A 24,673-nucleotide genomic window follows, 5' to 3' on the forward strand; every position below is an offset into this window, starting at 1 on the left:
TGTGAATAAGCTTAAAATAATGCTTACAAATGGAATGTAAAAATTGGGTTTATTCTCTTTTTCACATCTATTTTTACAAGTTTTCATATCACAAGCCAACATTTTGCCGTGTTATTTCGTAAAATGCCTCGACCATAGCTCGACGCTAGTTCGAACAAGAATGATGACGTCACATTCTCAAGATTCACGGGAAGCCATACGCGAGCCCAGCCGGCTCCAATGGAACCGGTATGGGGAGTGGGAAATAATACGCTTTTAATCACTTAGGGCAGGTCTACTAATATTCATATGTCTATGTCTGTTATACTGGTTTGCTTCAAAGCACATTGCTGCTGCTCAGACTTATCAATAATTTTTTTTAAGAGAAAAAGTGCCTGAAATGCTTTTTCATCACTTTCGTTTTGTAGACAGAAGGTTTGTAAGGTATCGAATGAGGATCTTGCTTCCTTAACTGACACTTCTGCCAAAGGTTCTGATGTATCGTCCTCATCTTCATCGTTACTTTTTTCATTAGTATCTGTCGCAGATAAAATTTCGCCATCGGTTAGTGAACCTGAGACAGTAACATCTTCATCCACTTGAACAAAGTCAAGAAAACTCACATCGCTGATGTCAATTAATGGTTCTATTGCTGGTTCTTCATCATCCATAAGTATTGGAAGATTTTCCTGATCTTCTTTTAAGAAACCAGATTTTTTGAAGCAGTTGAAAATCGTTAGGAGTGTTACAGCTCTCCATGCCTTGTCAATCAGTAAAATAGCCGTCAGAACCGTGATATTTGCAGTTAGCTGCATGTCGAGAGATTCTAAAACGAGCTTAACAATTTCTTTGCGATAGAACATCTTAAAATTACGGATGATCCCTTGGTCCAATGGTTGCAATTTGGAAGTTGTATTTGGCGGAAAGAAGTAGAGTTCCACGTTGGACAATGTAGGAGGACTGTTGTGGACAGTGCAATTGTCTAAAAATAGTAAAATTTTCCACTTTTGGCGTTTCATGTCCCCATTAACTGTTAAAAGCCAATTGTTAAAAAGTTTTGTCGTCATCCAAGCTTTTTTGTTAGCACGATAATCAGCAGGAAACGACTTCACTCCTTTGAAACATCGCGGTTTCATTGCTTTTCCTATCACTAAGGGTTTAAGTTTTTCCGATCCGTCCATATTTACTGCAAGTAAAACTGTCAACCTTTCCTTACTATGTTTTCCCCCATGACATTTTTCATCTTTAAAAGTAAGCGTCTTGTCCGGTAAACATTTGAAAAATAGGCCAGTTTCATCAGTATTAAAAATGTCTCGGGCATGATAGTTTTCAATCAAGGTCTTCAATTTACCGTGCCAATCTAAGCAAACTGCATCATCAACACTTCCACTTTCCCCACAAACTTTTTTAAACACAACCCCATTTCTCTTTTTGAAATTTGTAAGCCACCCTTCACTTGCCGCAAAGTTTTTGATGCTTAGAATAGACGCAAACTCTTTTGCTTTTTCCTTCAACAAGTTTCCGCTAATAGACACTTTTTGTCCTCTACACTGTCTTAGCCAAATGACCAGGCTTTCTTCCAGACGAGGAAATTCACCTTTAGTAGTTCTTTTCCGTACTCCAGCAGTTTGAGCAGCATTAATTTTCTCCTTGTGCTTTATTATGGTTGAGAGAGTACTCAGAGGAATCTTAAATTCTTTTGCAACATCACTTTTCTTCTCACCTTCCTCTACTTTTTCGATTAACTTCTTCTTTTCAGCAATCGTCAAACATTTATACTTTCTAGGGCTCATGACTAACAGAAAATTTTAATCTGTATACACAACGAAAGAGTAACAGTAACTGAATGATAACACAAACCAATTCGTTAGAGTGTGTGTCACAAACTAATCATAACAAAAACAATACACGTTTGAACTTGTCGCAAAATTGTATTTGTACTAACGTGTGTGTAACAATCTTTCCGCCTCTTTCTCTCTGCAACTTTGAATTGTCGAATGTTGAATGCCGATGAGTTCGAATTAACGCGTCGTTTTGTTATATAGCAATGATTTTTTCGTTTGAATTACCAAGTGTACAAAAATTTATGGATTTAGTTCGAAATATAAAGAGATTTCGTAGGGAACTCGTGATAACTTTGAATTATAGAGAGGTTCGAATTATCGCAGGTTTGAATTAACGAGAGTCGACTGTATATCTCAAAATATTTCGCATGAGGGTGGTGACTTTTTTAGTTGTAAGAAAATTATGAGATATAGTAAATTCAAAGGTATTAGCGTGAAAACACACAGAATATTGCTTCTTAATGTCATCTCTAATCTTTGATCGTTACTATTGTGTTTCAGTTCCGCGGTGCAGCCCCTCTGACGGGTGCTGTGCCACCACCGCTGCCACGCGCCCAGTTCTACGGCCACAATCCCAACCTGAAGCTGCCCCCGCATTACTTCCTGCTGGGCTGCATCTTCCATGCGGTGGAGTACGGTGAGGGGCTGGCGGCTGGCTGGGAGCAAGCCGTGTGGCGCCACGGCGGTGAGGTGGAGCGGGGCTACTGTGCACGCGTCACACATGTGCTGGCCGTCACGCAAAAGCACGGCGTAGTCATGCAGGTAATTCAAAGAACCTGATAAATAAATATATGTTGATTTTGCAATACACACCATCAAAAGTACAGCACCAGCAAAGAAGGGATAAGTCGATACTGACGAGAGCGGTGTGGTGGCACAGATCGGCCCGGTCGGGGCAAACTGCGAGCAATGTGGAAGGAAGATAAAACGCTGACACAAGTGAAACAATGGTAAGTATTGCTGCAGCCAGACGGATGCTCGAAAATCTAAAGTAGATCTCGCCCATGGCTTACCGTGATTACTTCTGTGGGCAAGTGAAGAAAATGGCGATGTCCACATGCTAGCGATTTCTGTCCAGAGCTTTTGTCTTCTGTTCTGAGGGAAACAAGCATCTGAAATCTGTGAATAACCGATGGAACTTACATACGGTAGAGTGATCCTCGAATCAGCTTCGCTTCGCCAAAAAATGAATGCCTATCAATTATTTATTACTCTCTTTCGATTTTTGCTGTTAACCTAATGTTTATTCAACTGCAGTAGAACCCTTTATAGTGATTTGTTTTTGGGGTATTATGCCGTGTTACGCTATCTCCTTCTTTATTTCACTATAATACTTTTGGCCGTGAAAATCTAAAATCATACCTACAGTAGAACCCCGTTAATTCGAAAACACGTGTAATTCGAAATTTTTGCCAAGAAAATATCCACAGAAATTTTTTTCTTACCAAATGGTTTTTTAATTCGAAATTCGTTAATTCGTAATTCGATATTTATTTCTGTCCACGCACGAAAATTTGTACGTGTAATTCGAAAAAATTCGATTTTTACGAAAATAAATCATAAAATTTTGTCTGAATCCAAAAGACAGCCGTGGCGGTAAAATGCTGAAAAATGTATTTTTACGTGGTTTTACATCGTCCTAATTAGTATTATTATTTTGTAAATCTGAATCAATTTACACTGGAATGTCGTATTTTTTCGAATTTATTATAAGACAGAGAATATTCGTTTTATGCGAAAATATGTCGTAGTTTTACGAATTTTCACCAAATATCTGAATTCGAAGTGTTGGCCGCTGCGAAAATCGGCTTCGAAATTTCGATTTATGCGGAAATATATCGTGTTTCTAATGTCCTAAATTAAGGGGCCGGCCGCGACAGTAATCGGACGCGAAATTTTGATTTACGCGGAAATGTTTAGTATTTTTACGAATTTACTTTAAATAACCTAACTTGAAGGGCCGACCGCGGCGGTAATCGGTGGCAAAAATTCGATTTACACGGGAATAATTAGTATTATTACGAATTTACTATATAGATTGTACCCGAATTTGAAAAGGCGGCTGATGAACTAGATTTTCGGCGTCCTTTTTTTTTAAATTTCTAATTATGTGGGAATTTATTAATGCGCAATTTGATTTTGAGGTCCCGTGGTTTTCAAATTAACGAGTTTCTACTGTATTTGTAAATATGTAGTGAAAATTATGCATTAAGTTTGATTTACATTTGTTTTAAAACCTTTATCACTCATCCATTTTTCTATCTTGTAAGTATGATTCTTTCTGTGGTGGCAATTTTTGTCAAAACAGTTAAGAGTCCAAGTTTGCGCATTAAAATTTAATACTCCAATTATAATTTTTTTATTATAGAGGTATCTTCTTGTCTTTTGCCATTTCAATTGCTCTTCTCTCAATTTTGCTGATCTGGTTTTCTTTACTTAGTTTGCAAATCTCCCACTTATGAAATGCGCGTTTTGTTTTGTTTAGGCATTGCGGGACGCCAAGCGCTGCGTGACGGCGTACTGGCTGTCGGACACGATGCTGCGTCGCCAGGTCACTCCGCCCTGGCAGGCGCTGCACCTGCCGCTGATGTACGCGCAGCACGAGCGCCCCGCGGCTCGCCACCGAGCCTCCCTCTCCGGCTTCAGCGGCGAGGAGCGCCAGAGAGTGCGCCTCATGCTAACCCACACGGGCGCCAAGGTAATACACTTAACTTCAACTAGTGTACGGAGTGTGGCGGACCCAACGCTCAGGGAGTGGAAACACAACCTGCAGTAGCCATCCCAAGCCAAGCAGAACAAATTTGTTTTATTTCACAATATGTTAATTTAAAATAATTTATAGTATATTTGCAGCATGTTCCAGAGCGAAGATACTCTCAGTTTCTCCCTAGTCTAAGAATTGAAACGTTGCTTGAAATTGCTTAAGCCGTGTTTGGTGACCAGATCTGAATAGGCAGATACTTCCCCGCCTTCCTCTTCCCCATCTCCTTCCACACCCCAATATCTTCAGCCTCACAAGCAGTTGGGACTTTTGTGCAGTATTCACTTAAATTTAATTCTGATTTTTCTGAACTTTGTTTACAACAAGCTTTGTTACTTTTTGTATAATATCTGCATTTTATACGTACACTACGTTTACGCAAATTTTAGAATTATGTACGTATTATTATGTCTACCTGTTTTTAATATGTAAACAAACGTCTTTAAAATGAAACGTGTTGGGTTGGTTGCAGGTGACATCGTACATGTCGAGGGACAACACGGTTCTGGTGTGCCGACGTCCCGAGGGCATCAAGTACCAGCGAGCCCGCGACTGGGGCATCCCCGTCGTGTCCGCCCAATGGGTCACTGACCTACTTCTAGGGAATATGAGTGCCCTCTCTCAGGTACTCGCTTATTTTATTGCTAATGGCTAATATAGGGTGGCCACAGATCTGGAAAACCGGGAATTATCAGGGAATTTTACCGAACCGGGAAATGTCAGAGAATTCATTACGCTTAAGGTGATGCACTACGTCGTGTAATATTTTAAATTGAGCCGCTATCAATAAAAACCCTTACGTAGATGGCGATAAGGTTTAAATTCCCGCTTAACACCATCTGCCTGTTTTGATTTATGCAAGAAAAAAACAAGGCCAAAAAGTGCCTTTTATTTTATTTTGTGGATGTTCAGGCATAAATATTTAATTTTTTTTCGATCAATTTATAAATAACATAATTTGCCACATTATACAATAAAATCATAACCGAAAATGGGTTCGTAAGTAGGAGATTTTGAACTTTAAAGCAGTTTTCATAGGCCTTAACATTATTTTTTTCTACTCGCAGTATTTAATTAATTCATTTCTAGGCGACCAAATTTCCAAACCAAAAACACATGATTTTGCATACTACTACGTATCAATAAATGGATAGTATTTAAAGCTTCCGTTTTGTGAACACTCCAATGAAAATAAATTGAATAAAATTTAATACAGTTCAATTTCAGGCTTGAATATTAATTCACTGGCAGTTGTAGTACATATTTGATGCTTGATTACAATTGGTGGAGATATTTGAAATATTTTGCTGTTTTTTGTTGTTTTTTTTTTCAGTAGTTTGGAAGTACATAATTGCTACTTTGATTTGAAAAAGCATTTGGTCACAGAGGGCGAGTTTCACAAGAAATGACAATCGTAAACTGTATACTAAGTTGTTGCTACTTTCATTTGGTCTCAGAGGACTAGTTTCACAAGAAATGACAATCGTACACTGTATACTAAGTTGTTGCTACTTTCATTTGGTCTCAAAGGACTAGTTTCACAAGAAATGACAATCGTACACTGTATACTAAGTTGTTGCTACTTTTATTTGAAAGAACATTTGGTCTCAGAGGACGAGTTTCCCAAGAAATGACAATCGTACACTGTATACTAAGTTGTTGCTACTTTCATTTGGTCTCAGAGGACTAGTTTCAAAAGAAATGACAATCATACACTGTATACCAGTGGCGGTTCTTCCCTTAGGTCAATTGGTGTTTGACCCCCCAAAATTATAAGACAACAATAATAAATATAATAATCAATTATGTGCATCAAAACATTTAAAATGTAACGCGAAACAGCGGCGGCGGCGAGTGACTAGCAGTGACATCTGTTGTCTCTAATAGAAGCTTTCATTCACAAGTCCACACGATTCGCTGGGTCAATTTAAAGAATGTCCAATTTGGCATCTTCTGTCCCTACGCGCGCTATAGAATAAACGAGATGGCACTATATTTTTCGTCGAAGTAAAAATTAGCTTCCGAAGAAAGTTTAGGGACGCTTAGGTCATGACCGTGGGGGAGACAACACGGTGAATATTATATGTTTTACAGAGATGGTGACATAAACAAATGTCGTTTTTTCATTTTACACGCTTGTAGTGTGTGGAACAATGGTTGTTTTTCAATTGCATAGTTCGGGAAAGGATTAGAATAATTATTTATGTTGTTATCGATTTAGAATGAAACAAAACAAAAAACGTAAAAAATCATTGTCAAATAGAATCAAACACTGATTTTATTTATTTTAATGTTGTGGACAACTACATTAAAACTTAATATCTTAAAAATAATTTGCCGTAAGTACATGGATTGTGTATTTATTTCCAATTTATTATATTAACATAATATTTATTTAGAGTCCGCGACTCTAAAACTCTATAACAAATTGATATAGTTAATAATATATGGGCATTTTTCACAATATCAAATAAAGATTAGTCACACATTTTTTTCAAATGACCTACCACGACTGAATCCCTAGAGCCGCCTCTGCTGTATACTAAGTTGTTGCTACTTTCATTTGAAAGAACATTTGGTCTCAGAGGACTAGTTTCCCAAGAAATGACAATCGTGCACTGTATACCAAAAATATAACATTTTATAAAAAAATATATTTATATCATAAGAATTATTAATTGGAAAAATGCTATTTGAGATTTTCAAGGCCAAAAATTTTATCGTTATTTTTTTGGGGTGTTATGCAGTGTAGTGTTTTGAACAGCATTACAGTGTCCGAAATGTTGGCTTCGGAAGGAGGTAGTGCAGCACGGCATAATACCCCAAAAATAAATCACGAAAATTGGAAAAAAATTGAATTCAAAACTTAAATCACAAAAATATGGAAGAAAAAATTCGCTCGAGATTTAACACAAAAATGCCATTTTTGTGGTTTCAAGTGGAGTTTTCTGCATGAACCCTGGACACCATCGATCGCGATGTCTATGATGAAGAAATGGATGACAATCGATGACCGTCTTCTGAAGATGTGTGATCTCAGCCTCATATTATGCTAATATTTTGGCCCCAACGTGATATTTTGATAGCAATCTCTTTACAAACTTACACTAGAACACGCAAACATCATCACCCTATCAAAAGATACTCTCAGTTTTGTAAATGTATTTATTACATTTCAGGTTATGGTAATGATTGTATTATTTGATTTTTCTTTTGAACTTGATGACATAAGAGGCCATTTGCAAAAATGAGAGCGTCTTCCGATAAGGTATTGATTTTTCCCATCCCCTGTAAACTTTGTTATGATTGTTTATAATATTTGTTGTAATTATTTCAGATTGAAAATGCCAAGTACCAGCAGTTTAATGTTGCTAATCCGTTCAGAATGGACTACACCCTGGTCCACCATCTCATGAGTAAGTATTGCATTCATAATACAGTGAAACTCGCTTAAGAAGTTTTGTTTTTTGGTCACTTGAAATTCCATCCAAAAAATTGTAAAACATGATTTTTTCCCACATATAAAGTTTTAGCTAAAACTGCTTCCCGTCTAATCAGTTTTAAAAGACTTTTCCTTAAGTCATAAAATTTATCACTTAGTTATTTTTTTTTTAGTGTTTCTTTATTCATAAAATTTAAGTGATTACAATTTTTTGTGTTCATTACAACCACCATACTAGGCTCATGCCCGTATTATGGTAGTCATAATGCTTTAACCACTTACTGCTTTTGAACGAGCGGTGTTCGCGGACCGCGAAAACCTGAACACTGCTCGCGTGTTTTGACTTGTTTGCATTATACAAGATAAACAAACGAACTGTGCTCGCCAGTCGCCACTTGACGCTCGTACCTAGAGGTTTGCGCAAATCTTTTCTTCTGTTTCAACTTATTGAAAACTTCACAAAAATATTTTGTAAGTATTATATTTCAATAATTACTGATTCATTGCATTTTTTTACGACTTTTACTATTATTTATATATTTACATTGATAACAATTTTCGTATTGCATTTTTTATGACTTTTACTATTTTTTTATTAATATCAATAGCAAAATTTGTACATTATGTAGGTTTAAAGTATAATATAAGTATATTTTTTGTATTTTTTTCACAGTCCTCCTCACTAGGGTTTCCTGTTCTGAGGCGGCCTGTAGTTTTTCTTAAATTTTTGTATTTAGTTTTGAATTGTCTTTACATTGTCTTCATAATGTTTGTAAGTTGATTATTACTTTGATCTCTAAGCCATGTTTTGACTTTTGTTTTAAATATACTCATTTCGTTTTTTTTTTGGTTTCATTTGGTAGAGCATTGAACAATTTTATAGCATGGAATTTATTATTTCTCTGTCCAAAGGATGTGTTCAAACTGGGAGTAATCAGGATATTTTCGCTTTTTGCCCTGGTTGTGTATTTATGTTGGGCAGTGGAGTATTCGGATATGTTTTTTTTCAGTTTAAATAAAATATTTTTTGAATATAGTTTCTGTACATTGTAAACATTGAAGTTTTTGAATATTTCTTCTGTCGGAGTTCTAAGCGGAACTTTCAGTATAGTCTTTAATACTCCTTTTTGTGCTATTGAATATTATTTATATATTTACGATTAGATCTTCAAAAAGATGTGTGGTCTGCTGTTCCATGCGAGATAACTCAGGAAAACGTATCCAAAGGGAGAGTCGTTATTGGTGTGCAAATTGTGAAGTTGGTCTCTGTTTGGAGCCATGTTTCGAAATATACTACACAAAATCAAATTTTTAATTTTATTACTTTTTTTATTATTAAATTATTATACAGTACTATAGTTATTATTATTCTATTTTTTAATTATGATGGTTAGATTTTTTTATTTTTTATTATAGTTAGTCTTGTTTTATTTTTTTGAATATGGTTAAAGTTTTTTTACATTTTTTATTGCTTGTTTTGTTTTTTTTTTGAAGTGGTCAATTTTAAATTATGTTAACTTTTTAAATAAAAAATTAAATAACCTAATGTTTTTAGTTTTATTTTTGTTAAAAAAAAACGAGTAGTGGTTAAATTACAATGTTAAGATGTACAGAAATAGCATGTTGTAAAACAAAAAGTAATTAAATTAATACAAAATAAAATGCACAAAATTACTTACAATATGTATTAAGATGTAATTATTTTTTTTTTTTTGTAAACTAATGTTTAAGACAAGATTTTTTATGCATAGCACAAAGGGTAACAATTATTTTTATAAGCAATAATTATTCGCCTGAAACACTCATAACATGTAACAAGCAGTAATTGTTGAATGAAACACTAGTATATATTGAATTATTTCGCAGATAAGAGATAAGCCGCCATAGCTCAGTGGTCAGAGCTGTCGACCGGAAATCGAAGGGACACGGGTTCGAGTCCCGTTGGCGTCATGTATCTTTTATCAGGAGATTTTTCAATGTGGATGAGTGTTTCAGGCGAATAATTATTGCTTGTAAAATAATTACAGTCAAACTTGGTTATAACGAGCACGAGGGGACCGATTAAATTTGCTCCATATAGCCATTACTCGTTATATCCAAAATAGGTTTATAAGAATTTATATACATAAACCTACATAGTATAAAGCTCTCACAAAACATACATATGCATTATAAATCAAACACGTAATTTTTTTAAAAATATATATATGTAATATAGGTACTTACCCTAATATACAACGATTAAACTTACAACTACACTAATTATTATATGTAATAAATTGTACAAACACTTAACATTAAACAAAAGTTTTTATTTTACTCTAAATCATTTGTGCTAAAAAAATTCATTATCGAGGATTGTTTTAATATTTTCACTTTAATGTTTCTTATTTTCCCCCTCAAAACACTTAACGCATTAAAAATTTCATCATCTGGTTCACTGCTACCGAAAAACTCACTAATTTGTCCATCATATCACTAGCTTCCCCTATTGTAATTTGTTCCGGTTCTTTTTTTTTTTTTTTTTATAGTGAATACCTCACAAGAGTCCCAACTGCTCCCGTCTGGAGCCAGTGAGACTATGGCATCCCCAATTGGGGGATGTTGTGAGGCTGAAGGTAAGTGGGGAAGGGAAAGAGGAAGGTGGGGAAGTACCTGGCTATTCAGATCTAGTCACTAAACACGGCTAAAGCCATTTGGAGCAACGTTTCAATTCTGAATGGTGGTCTTACACCAGGGCGATACTGGCAGTATCTTCCACTCTGGAACGTGCCGCAAATATACTATATATTATTTTAATTAATTTTTAATTAATTAATTGTGAAATAACACAAATTAATCAAATAAAATTTATTTGCGCACGCCGGGTTCGAACCCGCGACCTTCGGAATGGCAGTCCAATGCGTTACCACGGGACTATGCCGGCCGTCATGTACTCATATTATCATCGTCGCTGCTTTCATCACCTTCATTGTCTTTATGCAACACAGACTCTACGATATCACTATCCGTTGGAAGTTCCCGAATAATATGGACTTTATCGCGAATTGAGAGACATTTCCTCTTGTTAGACATGTTTGTAATCGAAGGGTTTACTTCTGACTGACTAATCACTAAAGATATGATTTTAATAAACTGTGTACGTAGGTACCTACTCATATCAGCCTACATAACATTAAATTTATTGATTTTCGAACGAAATTGGGAAAACCGGATACAAATTTAACATGAGTAGCAAAACGAAAGAAGTTGTAAAAAGGGAACCAAATTGGAAGCCCCAATATTCGTATGACTTAGGTTTTATATGACCCTTTGTACATAGTTCGCGATAGTACCTACCGAATAGAAATGTTTCGTAGAGCGGCAACTCAGGCTAAATGTCATAAAAGCTTGGGATAATCCGTCCCTAATGGTATTTTAAGGGAAGTTCGAGCCGCCGGGCGGCATCCTTTTGTCTTGTTTATGACTGGATTCGAGAATCGGGTTTTTTTTTTCAAACGCAAATATGTATTTGCCTATTTAGAAATCGTGTTGACAAAAATATTTGGACGTTACATCAATTATGAAACCTCGTTATAACAGCATACGATTGTATGAAAACAAGCACGAATTGAAATATCATTTTATAATTGCTCATTATAACCATGGCCTCGCTATTTCCGTGATCGTTATACTTAACCAAGTTTGACTGTATTTAGATGTAGAAAAATAGCATGTTGTAAAACAAAATATAATAAGTGTAATGAAACATAAGAAATAAGAAAGAGAAAAAAGAAAAAAACATATTTAAGGAAAAATAAGTCTAGATACATATTTATATATACTGAGAGATATAAATATTTTAGAGAAAGATATATTATTTATTAATTGAAAAAACACACTTTGTAATACACCATTTTTTATTTGAATTAATAATGACAGCCAACCGGGTTTCGCTTTTCTCAAGCTTCATCAGGGCTTATTATATTAACTTTAGTTAGTATTATAATAATTAATCAGTGGTGTCAAACATTTTTTGTAATTATGTAATATGAATAGTTTTTAATCTTTCATAGATATTTTTTTAGAGTTTTTTTCTCTTCATTATATTATTATATTTCAAGCTGAAAGTAACTAATACGAGCAATCGGGGATTGTAAGGATTGAAACTATATCGGTCAAAGAAGCTTCTTGACTCTTTTTTTTTTGCTGCACGTAATCATAATGATATCTTCCAAGTATCCATTTTATGGCTGTAAAGGGAAATTTTGATCTTCATTAAATGCCCAACATAACTAATATATTTAATTGTATAAGGATTAATATTATATACAGTGAAACCCGAATTTTACCCAGATTTAACTTTTTCTCGCCAATTACGCGTAATTATTTCAATCCCGATATATTTTAGTACATTTGATACTCGCTTTTTACGTTTTTTTTCCCGTAATTTACGTCGATAATATTAAAAAAATGTTAGTTTCGCGGGCTTGACACGGCCGTGCCGTAATTGGTCGGCTTACGGCACGCAACGCGGTGATTCGCCGACATACTTCAATTTTAGCCGGCCGTGCCGTGATTGGTCTAGGTACGGTGCATAACGCGGTGATTGGCCGACATTTTTGAATCTTAGCCATGTGTAAAATACTGTAGCATCATTTGTTCGGTTTATTTACGCATCTGTCATTCGGTTTTCAACTCGATTTGTGACGCTTCTTTATGACATTATTCGCGATCATCACATAGTTTTTACATTTCTTGTTTTGTTTTCGTTAAGTTTATTACAATCTAAAGTGTATTACGTATATTATTATTATGTCTCAACAAAGAAAAACGTTGTCAATGCGAGAGAAAAGGAACATTCTTGAAAAGGTTAATAAACACGAAAAAATGCAACCAACTAATCTACTTGATTTTTTTAATAAAATTTAAAATGTGTTTTTCTTCAATACCCCCCATGATATACATGATTTTTTTTTAATAAAAAGTTCTTTTCTTCAGTATCCCTAATATATATATACACAATTTTTGTAATAAAAAATAAAATTCAATACCCCCCATTTACATTTTCCCTCCGTTTAGGTTTTTTTTTTTTCAGTCCCTTAATAAACGTAAAATAGGGGTTTTACTGTATGTCAAAATAGTTTAAATAACGCATTAAATATATTAATGATAATATACCATGGTGGACTTTTCTTTAGGCTTTTTTAAGATATACATACAATTCCGTATAAATTATTTTGATGTAGCTCATAAGGTTTAGCCAGCGTTAGCAATTTAAGCGCCCGAAAATATATTTTTATGACTTACTACAAAACATTGATTTTCTCTACTTTCTATAAATAAAATATGCATGTATTATATATATATAAACCTTCCGGAAGAAATTCTCTAAGTGAAAGTGAAAACGCTATCAAAATCTGTTGGGTAGTTTGGAAGAACTAAGTGCACAAACAGACAGACGCGGATAGCGACTTTATTTTATACTATTTAGACATTAGACATGTGATGTATAAAAACAACTTAGATATCGCACCAAACTCTTTCGTTTGGGGATTGTTTATAACCCCCCTCTGGTACGGAACGGTTAATAAAATTTTCCTTATTCCACCTTCCTAGTTGGCAAGATATTGTCACATATCAGTATAAACCATATTACCAGTAATCTGTCATCCCCAGATGCTTGGAAGATGCCCATCAATATAACGCAAGAGTCCCACGAGCGCGTGCGTCGCGGGGTGCTCCCTGCGCCCCCAGGACGGCGCACGCCCAAGCGGCCCGCCTCGCCCGGCACTCCGGGGCCCCCGGCACAGCGCCCCCGCACCGCCTCGCCCTCGGCCGCGCGCCCAGCCTCGCCTCGGCCCGCCGCCGCCTGCCCACCGCGCCCCGCTGACCTGCCCCCTCCGAGGGTGCTGTTTTCCAACATCAAGGATACGGAACCGCTTGCGCTGATTGTCAGGTAAATTATATTATTATTATTATTTTAAGAGCAGGCAGCATTCTGCTGATGTGCTCATATCTGATTTTACAAAAAAATTTACAGTAATTGAGTTATTTTAATTTTAAAATAAGTTATTTCTTCCTTCTCTCCAAATACGAATCCAATCGAACTTTAAATTCGTTTATATTAGTAGCATCGCTTACTAGTTATTAGTTAGCTTCCACTACTCTATTTGCAAGGAAGTGTTTCCTTTGCACATATGTTTTTTATATTTTTAACATCAAGTCCGGTGTTGGTCAAGGAAGGCTTTCCTAATTAAATATGTTATAGAATTTGCCCCTTTGACAATTCCAGCGATATGCGGTTCCCATTTCAAGTCTTGTGATATGGTAACTCCTAGGTCTTGTTGTATTTCAAGTCTTGTGATATGGTAACTTCCAGGTCTTGTTGTATTTCAAGTCTTGTGATATGGTAACTCCCAGGTCTTGTTGTATTTCAAGTCTTGTGATATGGTAACTCCCAGGTCTTGTTGTATTTCAAGTCTTGTGATATGGTAACTCCCAGGTCTTGTTGTATTTCAAGTCTTATGATATGGTAACTCCCAGGTCTTGTTGTATTTCAAGTCTTGTGATATGGTAATTCCCAGGTCTTGTTGTATTTCAAGTCTTGTGATATGGTAACTCCCAGGTGGTAACTCCCAGGTCTTGTTGTATTTCAAGTCTTGTGATGTGGTAACTCCTAGGTCTTGTTGTAACGTCACTGTTTTCTGTTATTATGTCTGGTAAAACATGTCTTCTTCTCATCATCATTATTTTATTGAATAATTCTCTGATACTGACTTGCTTATGCATTATTCTATGTATTGCAGAAAGCTGGGTGGCTCCGTAGTATCGCAAGCCTCCGAAGCCACTCACCTGGTGATGTCACGCCTGGTGCGTACACACAAACTGGTTGGCGCACTGATCACCGTCTCTCACGTGCTGGCGCCCTCCTGGCTGCAAACCAGCCAGAGGATTGGCCGCTTTGCCCGTGAGGAAGACTTCCCACTGCGCGACGAAGAGTTTGAAAAGACTCACCAGTGCGAATTATCAACGCTGCTGGCGCTCGGCGAACGAAGGAGAACATTATTCCGCGGTTTAACCTTTTATATGACGCCGGGAGTGCGACCAGGACGCGGCATTCTCTCCGCAATGGTAGAATTGTGTGGCGGACGTGTTGATAAGAGTCGCCGCTCTTTAGCATCGATCCAGGAACTCTTGCGTGAGCGGCCCGCTAGTTATCTCGTGCTGACGGTGCCCAACGATCTGCATCTGGTTTACTATCTGCTGCAAGCGGAGCGTAGGCTCGACGTGGTCTGCAGCACGGAGGTGGTGATGTCTTCCATCATGAGGCACAAGCTCCTAGTGGATCAGCATCTGGTCAAGGTGGATTAGTCCCATAAATACGTCGTACTCTAGTGTTATGATTTTATCAATTAATCGTATTAATGCAATGTCGGCATTGTTCACATAGGTACTGATTTAGTATTGAATCTGACGAGAAGAGTTGCAGTTCAGCGATTTTGCAACAAAGTTTAAAAAATTTAAAAGTTGCTTACCGAAGTTAGTTACAGGCCGAGTATGCAACTAACTTAAGGTTCTACGACTGAAAAATCACAGGATAGTCCAAGAGGCGCTATTGCGTACTAATGTCTCGTTGAAACGTGTTCCACTATTATCACTTTAATAGCAGTGCGCAGGGACCGGATTCGGTAGTTTCCGGTCGTTTTAATTTGGAATAATTGGGGGTAAGAAAGTTCAACCAATTTTCTCACTTCATGTCTCATCTAAATATAAACACATTCTCGACAAATCAGTTTCAATTCTGAAAATTGAAATTAAAATACGTTTCTTTTTATTATATTATAGGTAGGCTATTTTATCGCTTTTCGGAATTTTCTAAACAAACACTTCTAATTTTGAAAATGAAATTTAAATTCAAAACATAAGTTTTTTTGTTTATAATATTACAGATTTATTTATTTCCCTATAGTATAACAAACGTGAAAATTTTTACAATAATGTATTTTAGAGTTCTTGCCTAAAATGACTCTTAAAATCTTCAAGACTAACGTTGAAAATGTCAAGAAATCTACAGATATTACTTACCTCTTGTCGTGTTATGCTGGGCCAGAACATCCGTTCTACAGTGTGGAATACTTTGCAGGTCGTGGTATCGACCCTTCTAAAAGTTCAATGAACTGGAGTTACAGACAGAGCCACATCTGATAGTATTTGTAATTTTATTTAGTACCATGAGTAACGTGTCATGTTTGCTGCCCATTTTGGTACACAACTTTTATACAGATGCAAAATATAATTAAAAAATAAAACTGAAGGTTTTTGCATAACTATCGCAACGTGCATTCTCCTCTTAATGTCCCGTAGTAAGCGTTCAAAGATGGTTTGAAAAGGAGATATGTAAATACTAATGTTAGAGGGAGCGCGCTAATGTTAAAAAACGAAAACAGTGAAAATATTTACTAAAACACGACTCGTTTGAAATAGAGCAACAATCTCTCGACAAATGCTTTAGTTGCATTTAAAGATACACTGTGATTTTTTCGAGCCTATAACATATCAAATAACAGAAAAAAACGTGTTTTTAATAATTTTCGGAACTTACTTTGCGATTTTTTTCTATCGAGGGAATTTCATATGATTAAAGTTTCGCCATAACAAATGTATAGATGATATGAATCTTATAATTTCTATACCCGCTATATCCGATTTTTTGACAAAATGATCTGAGTATGACATCTTGTTCACATTTTTGCGAGCAACAAGAGGAGCCTAAAATTGAGTTTCAAAACCCTCCTTAACACGACCAAAAACCATGTTAAAACTGCGAGTGAGAAACCAAATCCACTATATCATACAGAAAGTTACTATCAAAACGCGCTATATCGGATTCAACCAATCACAAGCAGTTATTTTGCCAAAATACAATATGGCCGCCGCTCTGACGCCACGCTTGTGTGTCAAAATGATCTACGCTTTTGTTTCTAAACCCGCCATGTCAGCTCAGTTGACTTTCAAAAGCCTCTATATCACGAAGTGAGTATCAAAATCCGCTTTATCCATTTTATTTATCGAAATTACTTAATTATTGCTAGACATATATAGAAAAATAAATGCTTTTCGAAATTTTATTACTCCAATTCATTATATAAAAAATTGTAATGCAATTACTTATGTACGCTAGAGATGTGACAGTTTTTTTGCGGTTTTCTCCAAATCAATGTAAGTTGATATAGCGGGTATAGAAATTACACGACTCATATTATCTTCAAAAATAACTGTTTTTTTTGGAACTTACAAAACTTGAAGAGTTAACGAGAAACTTGTTATAAATCAGTAGAAATTGGGTATGCTATAAGTCTTAAAGTAGCCGTTTATTTTTAAATGTGTTTTGTGTTCCTATATTTGTGTATCCAAATGTCACACTCGTCAGCCAGCATGTACCTACCAAGATAATTGGTTTATAATTATTGACCAGTTATTAGCTGATTGGACTAATGCTTCAGGTAGGCAGGAGGGTTGTGGGTTCAATTCCCTAAGTCCTCCATCATTGCAAAAGCAACATTTTCCGCTTATAATCATGGTAGTAGGAGTTTTTCAAACATTGTCACGTTATTTGTAATCTGGTAATGTTTTTTTGTGTGGGTTTTTTTTGCAAAATCATCCCAAGAGCGCTGTGAGAATATTAAAACTTTTGAACCCGTTGTGAATTATAGTTCTTTATTGGAGACGATTGTTAATTCAGTCTGTCAGATAGAATATTTATTAAAATAGCATTTATTAATACGTTTCGATACAATTAAATATAATATTTCTGTATATTTTTGTATCATAAAATAGCAATAGCTTTGTGGACTATTTTCCTAATAGAACATATTGTATTATTTTTTTTTGTATTTTTTTTATTTTGTGTTCTAAAATAATATGTACATTGTATTATAGTTTTTATACTGTTTGAAAAAATAGCAGATCATTTTTATCAAAATCCCCAGAATTTATTTGGTCCACTTACTTGTGTCAATTATGTAGAATTTCATAAGTGTTCTTTTTTTAAATTCATGTATTTGAATTTCGAATTTTTTTGTTGTGAATGAATGGATGCAAATCTTGGAAGTGGAAATTGACCCACTTCCTGACATCCAATCGAGCTGAAACTCGACAGATAGACTCGCTGTCGATGACAATGAATTCTATCAACTTTTGGTGGCAATTATGCATACATATACGCATTTATCTGATGTTGGATGACATTACAGTAGTTGATATACAATATAAATGTTGTTCCTACCCGGTTGTTAGTGCAGTTTCTCCAGTCTCTGGGGAGGAGGGTTCAATCCTCAGTGAAAACAAAAACAAAAAACGTTAAATGCATCTACAGGGTTTTCCAATAAGAGGTGTTATTTTGATATTCAATCGTAAAAGATCAATGGTTTCATTGCTTGTGTGGCACGTAGCGCCGTCTTGTTGAAAGTAAACGTTGTCCAGATCAATACCATCCAATTCCGGCCACAAAAAATCATTAATCATTTCTCGATAGCGCAATCCATTCACCGTAACTGTTGCTCCAGCCTCATTTTAGAAAAAGTAAGGTCCAATGACTCCGCCGGACCATAAACCGCACCAAACAGTCACACGTTGAGGATAGAGAGGCTTTTCAACAATAACTCTTGGGTTTTCCGAGCCCCAGATGCGACAATTTTGCTTGTTGACGAAGCCACCGAGGTGGAAATGGGCCTCATCACTCAAGATGATTTGCATTTGATTCACTAAAGTGAATTTTAATAATTTCAATGCGTTGTTGAAGCGTGTATCGTTCCATTTTTATTAATGGCGTAGTTTCTACTTGTCAAATGTCAAAAATGGCAGCTTCAAAAGTAACATCTACCGAAATAGCGGGCTATTCAAAATAACACCTCTTATTGGAAAACCGATGTATTGAAAATAGATGTATTACAGCAAAAAAACTTTATTTGTTACGGTTTTTCATCACTCAAATCATCATCACTGTGTGTATCTGAAAGTGCAATTTACTGCGCCATTTGCCTCCTGTCAGCCTTCCAGGGGCTCTATTCCTGAATCGAGGGCGCTCGTAATCGCCGTCGAAAGTACGTACGTTGGTCGCGTTGCTATTCCCGAAATTGGTCGAAGGTACATACTTCGACGCCAAACGTCAAAAGTCATTCCACACAACAACTACTGGGTATAACCAGTAGAAACAGGGCAGCGAGTGGTAGGTTGTTGGCGTTTCTATGGAATTGGCTGTCAAAATCTAGTCTAGCTGTCAATTTTTGTTTTACCGCGCGAACGTTCGGACCCACAAAGAGGTGAAAATTTCCCACTTACTAAGTCTTTACCAGAGCTTACAAGCTCAATTACGAGTTGCTTTTGGCAATTTGTAATATGTCCCGCAGCCATTTCTGTTTTGAATAACGAATAACTGTTGTCTGTTTGACAGTCACACCATAGAAATCCCAAAAACATCAGGAACATAGACAATATTCACAGGGGTGCCAATATAATCATCGCTTCTACCAACTTCGACCGTTCGACGCTCAAGAATACATAAAATTGAAACATTCGAAAAAGTTAGTCGCGACGACTAGTAGTTTTCACTCGAAGACGGCGCATACGAAAACGATTGATCGTTTAACTCCAGAATCGCAGGCCTGTTCTGCTCCGATCCTCTTCCACGCAGCCTATCCACCTCCTCCTCGGTCCAAATCTAGGTCACTTCCACTGGGACACCTTCACAATTAACAGTCTTCATTTCTTCAATGTGCTCAGCAAGGAAAGCAATCTGAAAAGCTCGATGCAGATGGCGCTGGTGTGGTTGAATAACTCTTTCATGATATGACAGCTATGTGATATAGTTTAAGGCGATGCACTACGTAGTAATTTAAAATCTTGTGTTTTTGGTTTGAAAATTTAGTCGCCTAGAAATGTTTCAGAAGCTTTAATTAAATACTGCGAGTAGAATACACCTTGGCCTTTGAAATAATCGAGTATTTTTTAGATAAGCATTTTTATAAGCCCAGAAAAAAATAATGTATAAGGCCTATGAAAACTGCTTTAAAGTTCAAAATCTCCTACTTACGAACCCATTTTCGGTTATGATTTTATTGTATAATGTGGCAAATTAAGTTATTTATAAAATGATCGAATAAAATTTAATATTTATGCCTACATCCACAAAATAAAATAAAAGGCACTTTTTGGCCATGTTTTTTTCTTGCATAAATCAAAACAGGCGGATGGTGTTAAGCGGGAATTTAAACCTTATCGCCATCTACGTGAGGGTTGTTATTGATAGCGGCTCAATTTAAAATATTACATGACGTAGTGCATCGCCTTAAAGGTATTGTTTTAAGGATTTAGAAAAAAAAAAATTAATTCAGAAATATAAAAGCAAAAGTGAAGGGAAGACTCGGTTTGTTTATAAGCGCAATCTATTTCAGATTGTTTTTCTACAAACATATACGTTATCTACACGTATCGTGAACAAAATAAGAAGAGAAATAAGTTTGCTGTTTTTCAGATTGGCGGCTTGCAACAGAAATAGTAAATTTAAAATGATAAAAAGTGAGCTTAACTCATGTTTTTCTATTAAAATAGCTTTTTGCTCAAATTTGACTATACATACGGTTATTCCAGCGACATCAATCACACAGTCTGATGAAAACAAAATGTTTTTTTATTAGTTTGTATTTATGTATTTTTGGTAAAATCCAGTTTTTTCTCAACCATTCATCACTTGAAAATCTACGTCCAGACTTTCTCTAAGAGCGTAAACACGCAATACAATATTAAGACATGGTAATTACTATTATTATTAAACTTTTGTAAAAAAAAATTTCACCATTGTACAGGAATATCCTGGCTGATATCCGACTACACCAGCGCCAATGGCTGATTCCAGCATTTCAGATTACTTGTCTTTGAGACGTACCGAATCATTTCCAAGATCATTGACCATGTCTCATGTAGATAACAAACAATTTCAAAATTATTTGAGATTTTCACGAAAAGCATTGTAGTGGTTTATTTTTGGGGTATTATGCTGTGTGCGCTGCCTCCTCTTTTTGCCAAGGTTTCGGACAGCATTACAGTGTCCACCATCAGGGCAGAAATTGTGTGTGTGCTTATCTATGTAGATGCAATACCGTGTTGCCAGCTCCAATCCTGGTATTACAGTATAATTTAAAATGGTTTTCTGCGTTTAGTTTTGGTGTAGCCGTCAATTACCAGATACCAAGAGCTACTGAGCTACACCCCGTCGTCTTTATTAATATTAATAGGTTTTTTTTTATAAATTTCAATTGCCTCCGTAATTAGGCGTGCTCTACGTGCTTTGGGTCTCCCAAGACTTCAGGAACAAATCAGTAACGTCCGGTGTCAATTAAATGCTCTGCGATTGCCGATTTGTCAGGACGGCCGAGTTTACACGCTCGAAATTTTTCTGATATCATTGTGGATGGACACTGTAACGCTGGCTAAAGAAGGAGATAGAGCAACACGGCGTAATACCCCAAAAAATAAACCACTATAACAAACAAATTGTGGTATTCAGCAGTTTGTTTTAATTTTATTATTTGTAAATAATGGTTATTATTTAACCCTTTAAAAACATATTTTTGTTGTTTTATATATCAATCTATTTATAAAAAAATAATATTGATATTAATGTGTAATTTAAAAAGATGTTCTTGTACATACATATTATATGATTATAAACAGCAGAATACATAGATAAATCTCCCTTTTATAGATGATATATTTTAATGAATATTTTTTACGTTCTATTCCATGTTTCATTATTTTGTTAATGCTTAAAATATAATTATTATATGTTTGTATTATGTGTTAGTTCCTCATTGAATAATATTGTACATAATTTCAATATATTATAATGCTCTAAAAGTGTTTCTTTTAGAAAACGAGAGTCCAAAATAAATTATATTATTATGATATGAATAAAGATGTTTTAATGTGATTGGTGTTTGATTTTTTTTCATAATTTTACAGGCAGTTTTTATTTTTGTCATTTTACCATTAGTTTTTTTTTATCTACAGAAAAGTCCTAACTGTCTGAAACCAGGGAGTCTATAACACCCTAATTAGCGGAACGTAAAAAAAAAAGTATCCAATTTAGAATAATCAATATATTTCATAAATCTTAACGTACATATTTATACATCGTAAACTTAACTTACAGATAGATAGTTTATAGTAAAAATGACTGTGGACATCATACAGTTTGGAAAACATAACGCAGCTCATAATGACTGCGATACAACGGGGCTCACACCGCAATAACAGACGCGACGAGGCATCTTAATTTAACTTGGACTGATCAACTCAACGTTTCATCAGTCATTCATTATGAATCTTCTGAACTAGAAATGTTTACATAATCGTCGTTCCCGCAACCAAAATGATGAACTATAATGTGTACATAATATATTATTTTTTCCATATCTGATGTGGTGAATTGCAATGTGTATGTTTATCATTGTTCGGCAAACAATACTGTGAACTTTATATCATAATTTCCACATTTGGCGAACTATAATATACATCATTGTTCAGCATACAATACAGTGAACTATAATATACATCAATGTTCAGCATAGAATACAGGCGAACTACAATATACATCCATTGTTCAGCATACAATATGGCGAACTACAATATACATCATTGTTCAGCATACAATATGGCGAACTACAATATACATCATTGTTCAGCATACAATACGGCAAACTATAATATACATCATTGTTCAGCATACAATATAACAAACTATAATATACATCACTGTTCAGCATACGATACGGCGAACTTTAATTTACATTATTGTTCAACAATCAATACGGCGAGCTATAATGCGAAAGTTTATCATTGCTTGGCAACCCATAATGTGTTAACATATTATTATATTATCGTTTCTGCATTGGATTGACTATATAATATCATTGTTCAGCATCCAACATAGTAAACTATATTTATCATCATTTCCGCAACCAAAATGGCAAACTATAATGTGGTTCATATATAAATCATATTTTTGCAATCAGGGCACTATAACATATGCACATGATTCATTGTTCAGCATCCAATTTATTATTGTTTTTTGAACCAAAATATGATGTATTTGTCAACAATTTATTCAATAGAGGGAATGTGACGTATTTATCAAAACGAATCTATTGTTCTATTCTAAATTTACAATTCCACTTATGTGCCAGAAACATATTTTTTTTGAAACGCAAATAAATTGATTAGTGTTACATTGACAACGATTTTGGGTGCTGAGCTATGAAAAATATAATAGAAACAATGGAGATGGGTTATGAACCATTATTAGTACCAACAGACCGAATGCATAACTTTGACAGTGCAGTTTCGTTGGTTTCCACGCCATATCACCTTTGTTTCTATTATCCATGCTACATGATATTTTTAAAATTATGTACAACGTGTGCACGAGAACTTAGAACCATTATAGTCTTTCACGGTGTAGTACACGTAAGCTAATTCCGGCACAAGTCGGAGTCAGATCTAGGACAGCGGCGGGAGGAATGTCAGCAATCACAGCCACCTAGGCAGACTTGAGGATAGCCTCGTAGGCCTGATAGACGATGGGCGCCACTTCCACGCTGCGAGACTTGAGACTGAGCGTGGCGTCGGGGTTCCCTGGCTGCAGCTTCAGCTCCAGTAGCACCCAGATGTTGTTGGTCAGCTTGAGCGCCTGGTACAGCATGTCCTGTCCCTCGACGTTGCGCTTGGCGATGGTGAAGATGTTGTACTGCGTCATCTTGGCGGTGATGGCGTCAGCGGAGGCGGTGACGCCGCGCAGGTTGTACTGCACCTCGTTGGCGGAGGGGATCTCCTTCCAGGTGGCGAGGAACACGCGCTTGTCCACTTGCCCATCCTCTGTGAAGTAGGCCTGCGGGTGGACGGCGCACGCAAAGTAGAACACGTCCACGTTGTTCTTTATGGCCACCTAGAAATACAGCAAAGTTTCAAACATCACATACACATTTTTATCACATAAAATATTAACTTGGCTAATAGCAAACTAGCAGCAAATTCAGAAAGCCAAGAGCCATCACTGAATTAGCACTCTATAATGAAAAGGTTCCATCTGGCACAGCAGTGACAGTAAGGTAGTGTTGTTTACCTGCAGGTTATTGAGGGGCTCCATGCGCTGCACGGGGCCGGACACGGCTAGCGGCAGACTGGCTTCGGTGCTCTGAGAGGGCTGTAAGACCCCCACGCCCAGGCCCGCCACGGGAACCAGGCCAAAACTGCAACATCATTATCACTCATTATAACAACACATTCCTATTGCTATACCAATTGTGTGAAGATTTCTCAGTCAAAAACATTTATAAAAGAGAGGTTCTGCTGGGCAGAATGTGAACCAGCTTCTCTTTAATGTATTGGAAGACCTAAACTTGATAACTGTATGGTGTGGAGGCGAATATCGCATAATATTGTATACAACAGGAGCAGAGGCATTTCTTAAAGGAGGGCAGAATTCGGGTTGTAGTGTTATAATCTATGGTTGACGCTGTCTAAGATATATATATTTAATGCATATATACCATAGAGAATCAAGCGCTGCAAAACAGCTGAGTTCTCAAGTGGGTGGCGACATACCCCTCT

At 36.1% G+C, this 24,673-nt stretch overlaps 2 protein-coding genes across 5 annotated transcripts in view; one reads left to right on the forward strand and one right to left on the reverse strand.

Annotated features, from left to right (window-relative positions):
- LOC149412772 (uncharacterized) overlaps window positions 1-19,409 on the forward strand; it is a 34,251-nt gene extending 14,842 nt beyond the window's left edge. The window contains exons 7-12 of the mRNA XM_089645195.1: window positions 2,325-2,585; window positions 4,309-4,521; window positions 5,057-5,209; window positions 7,922-8,000; window positions 13,685-13,964; window positions 14,815-19,409. Coding sequence (XP_089501321.1) covers window positions 2,325-2,585; window positions 4,309-4,521; window positions 5,057-5,209; window positions 7,922-8,000; window positions 13,685-13,964; window positions 14,815-15,379 — 1,551 coding nt within the window. The 3' untranslated portion in view covers window positions 15,380-19,409. The remainder of the gene's footprint in view (window positions 1-2,324; window positions 2,586-4,308; window positions 4,522-5,056; window positions 5,210-7,921; window positions 8,001-13,684; window positions 13,965-14,814) is intronic.
- Window positions 19,410-22,146: 2,737 nt separating this feature from the next.
- AP-1-2beta (adaptor protein complex 1/2, beta subunit) overlaps window positions 22,147-24,673 on the reverse strand; it is a 30,269-nt gene continuing 27,742 nt past the window's right edge. For all 4 annotated transcript variants that reach the window (XM_089645199.1, XM_089645197.1, XM_089645198.1 and 1 more), the window contains 2 exons: window positions 24,186-24,312; window positions 22,147-24,008 (listed from right to left, as the gene is read on the reverse strand). In XM_089645199.1, coding sequence (XP_089501325.1) covers window positions 23,604-24,008; window positions 24,186-24,312 — 532 coding nt within the window. In that variant the 3' untranslated portion in view covers window positions 22,147-23,603. The remainder of the gene's footprint in view (window positions 24,009-24,185; window positions 24,313-24,673) is intronic.

The sequence above is a fragment of the Hesperophylax consimilis genome, chromosome 22 (genome assembly GCF_061612785.1).
Source record: "Hesperophylax consimilis isolate HC1 chromosome 22, BYU_Hcon_1.0, whole genome shotgun sequence".
NCBI lineage: Eukaryota > Metazoa > Arthropoda > Insecta > Trichoptera > Limnephilidae > Hesperophylax > Hesperophylax consimilis.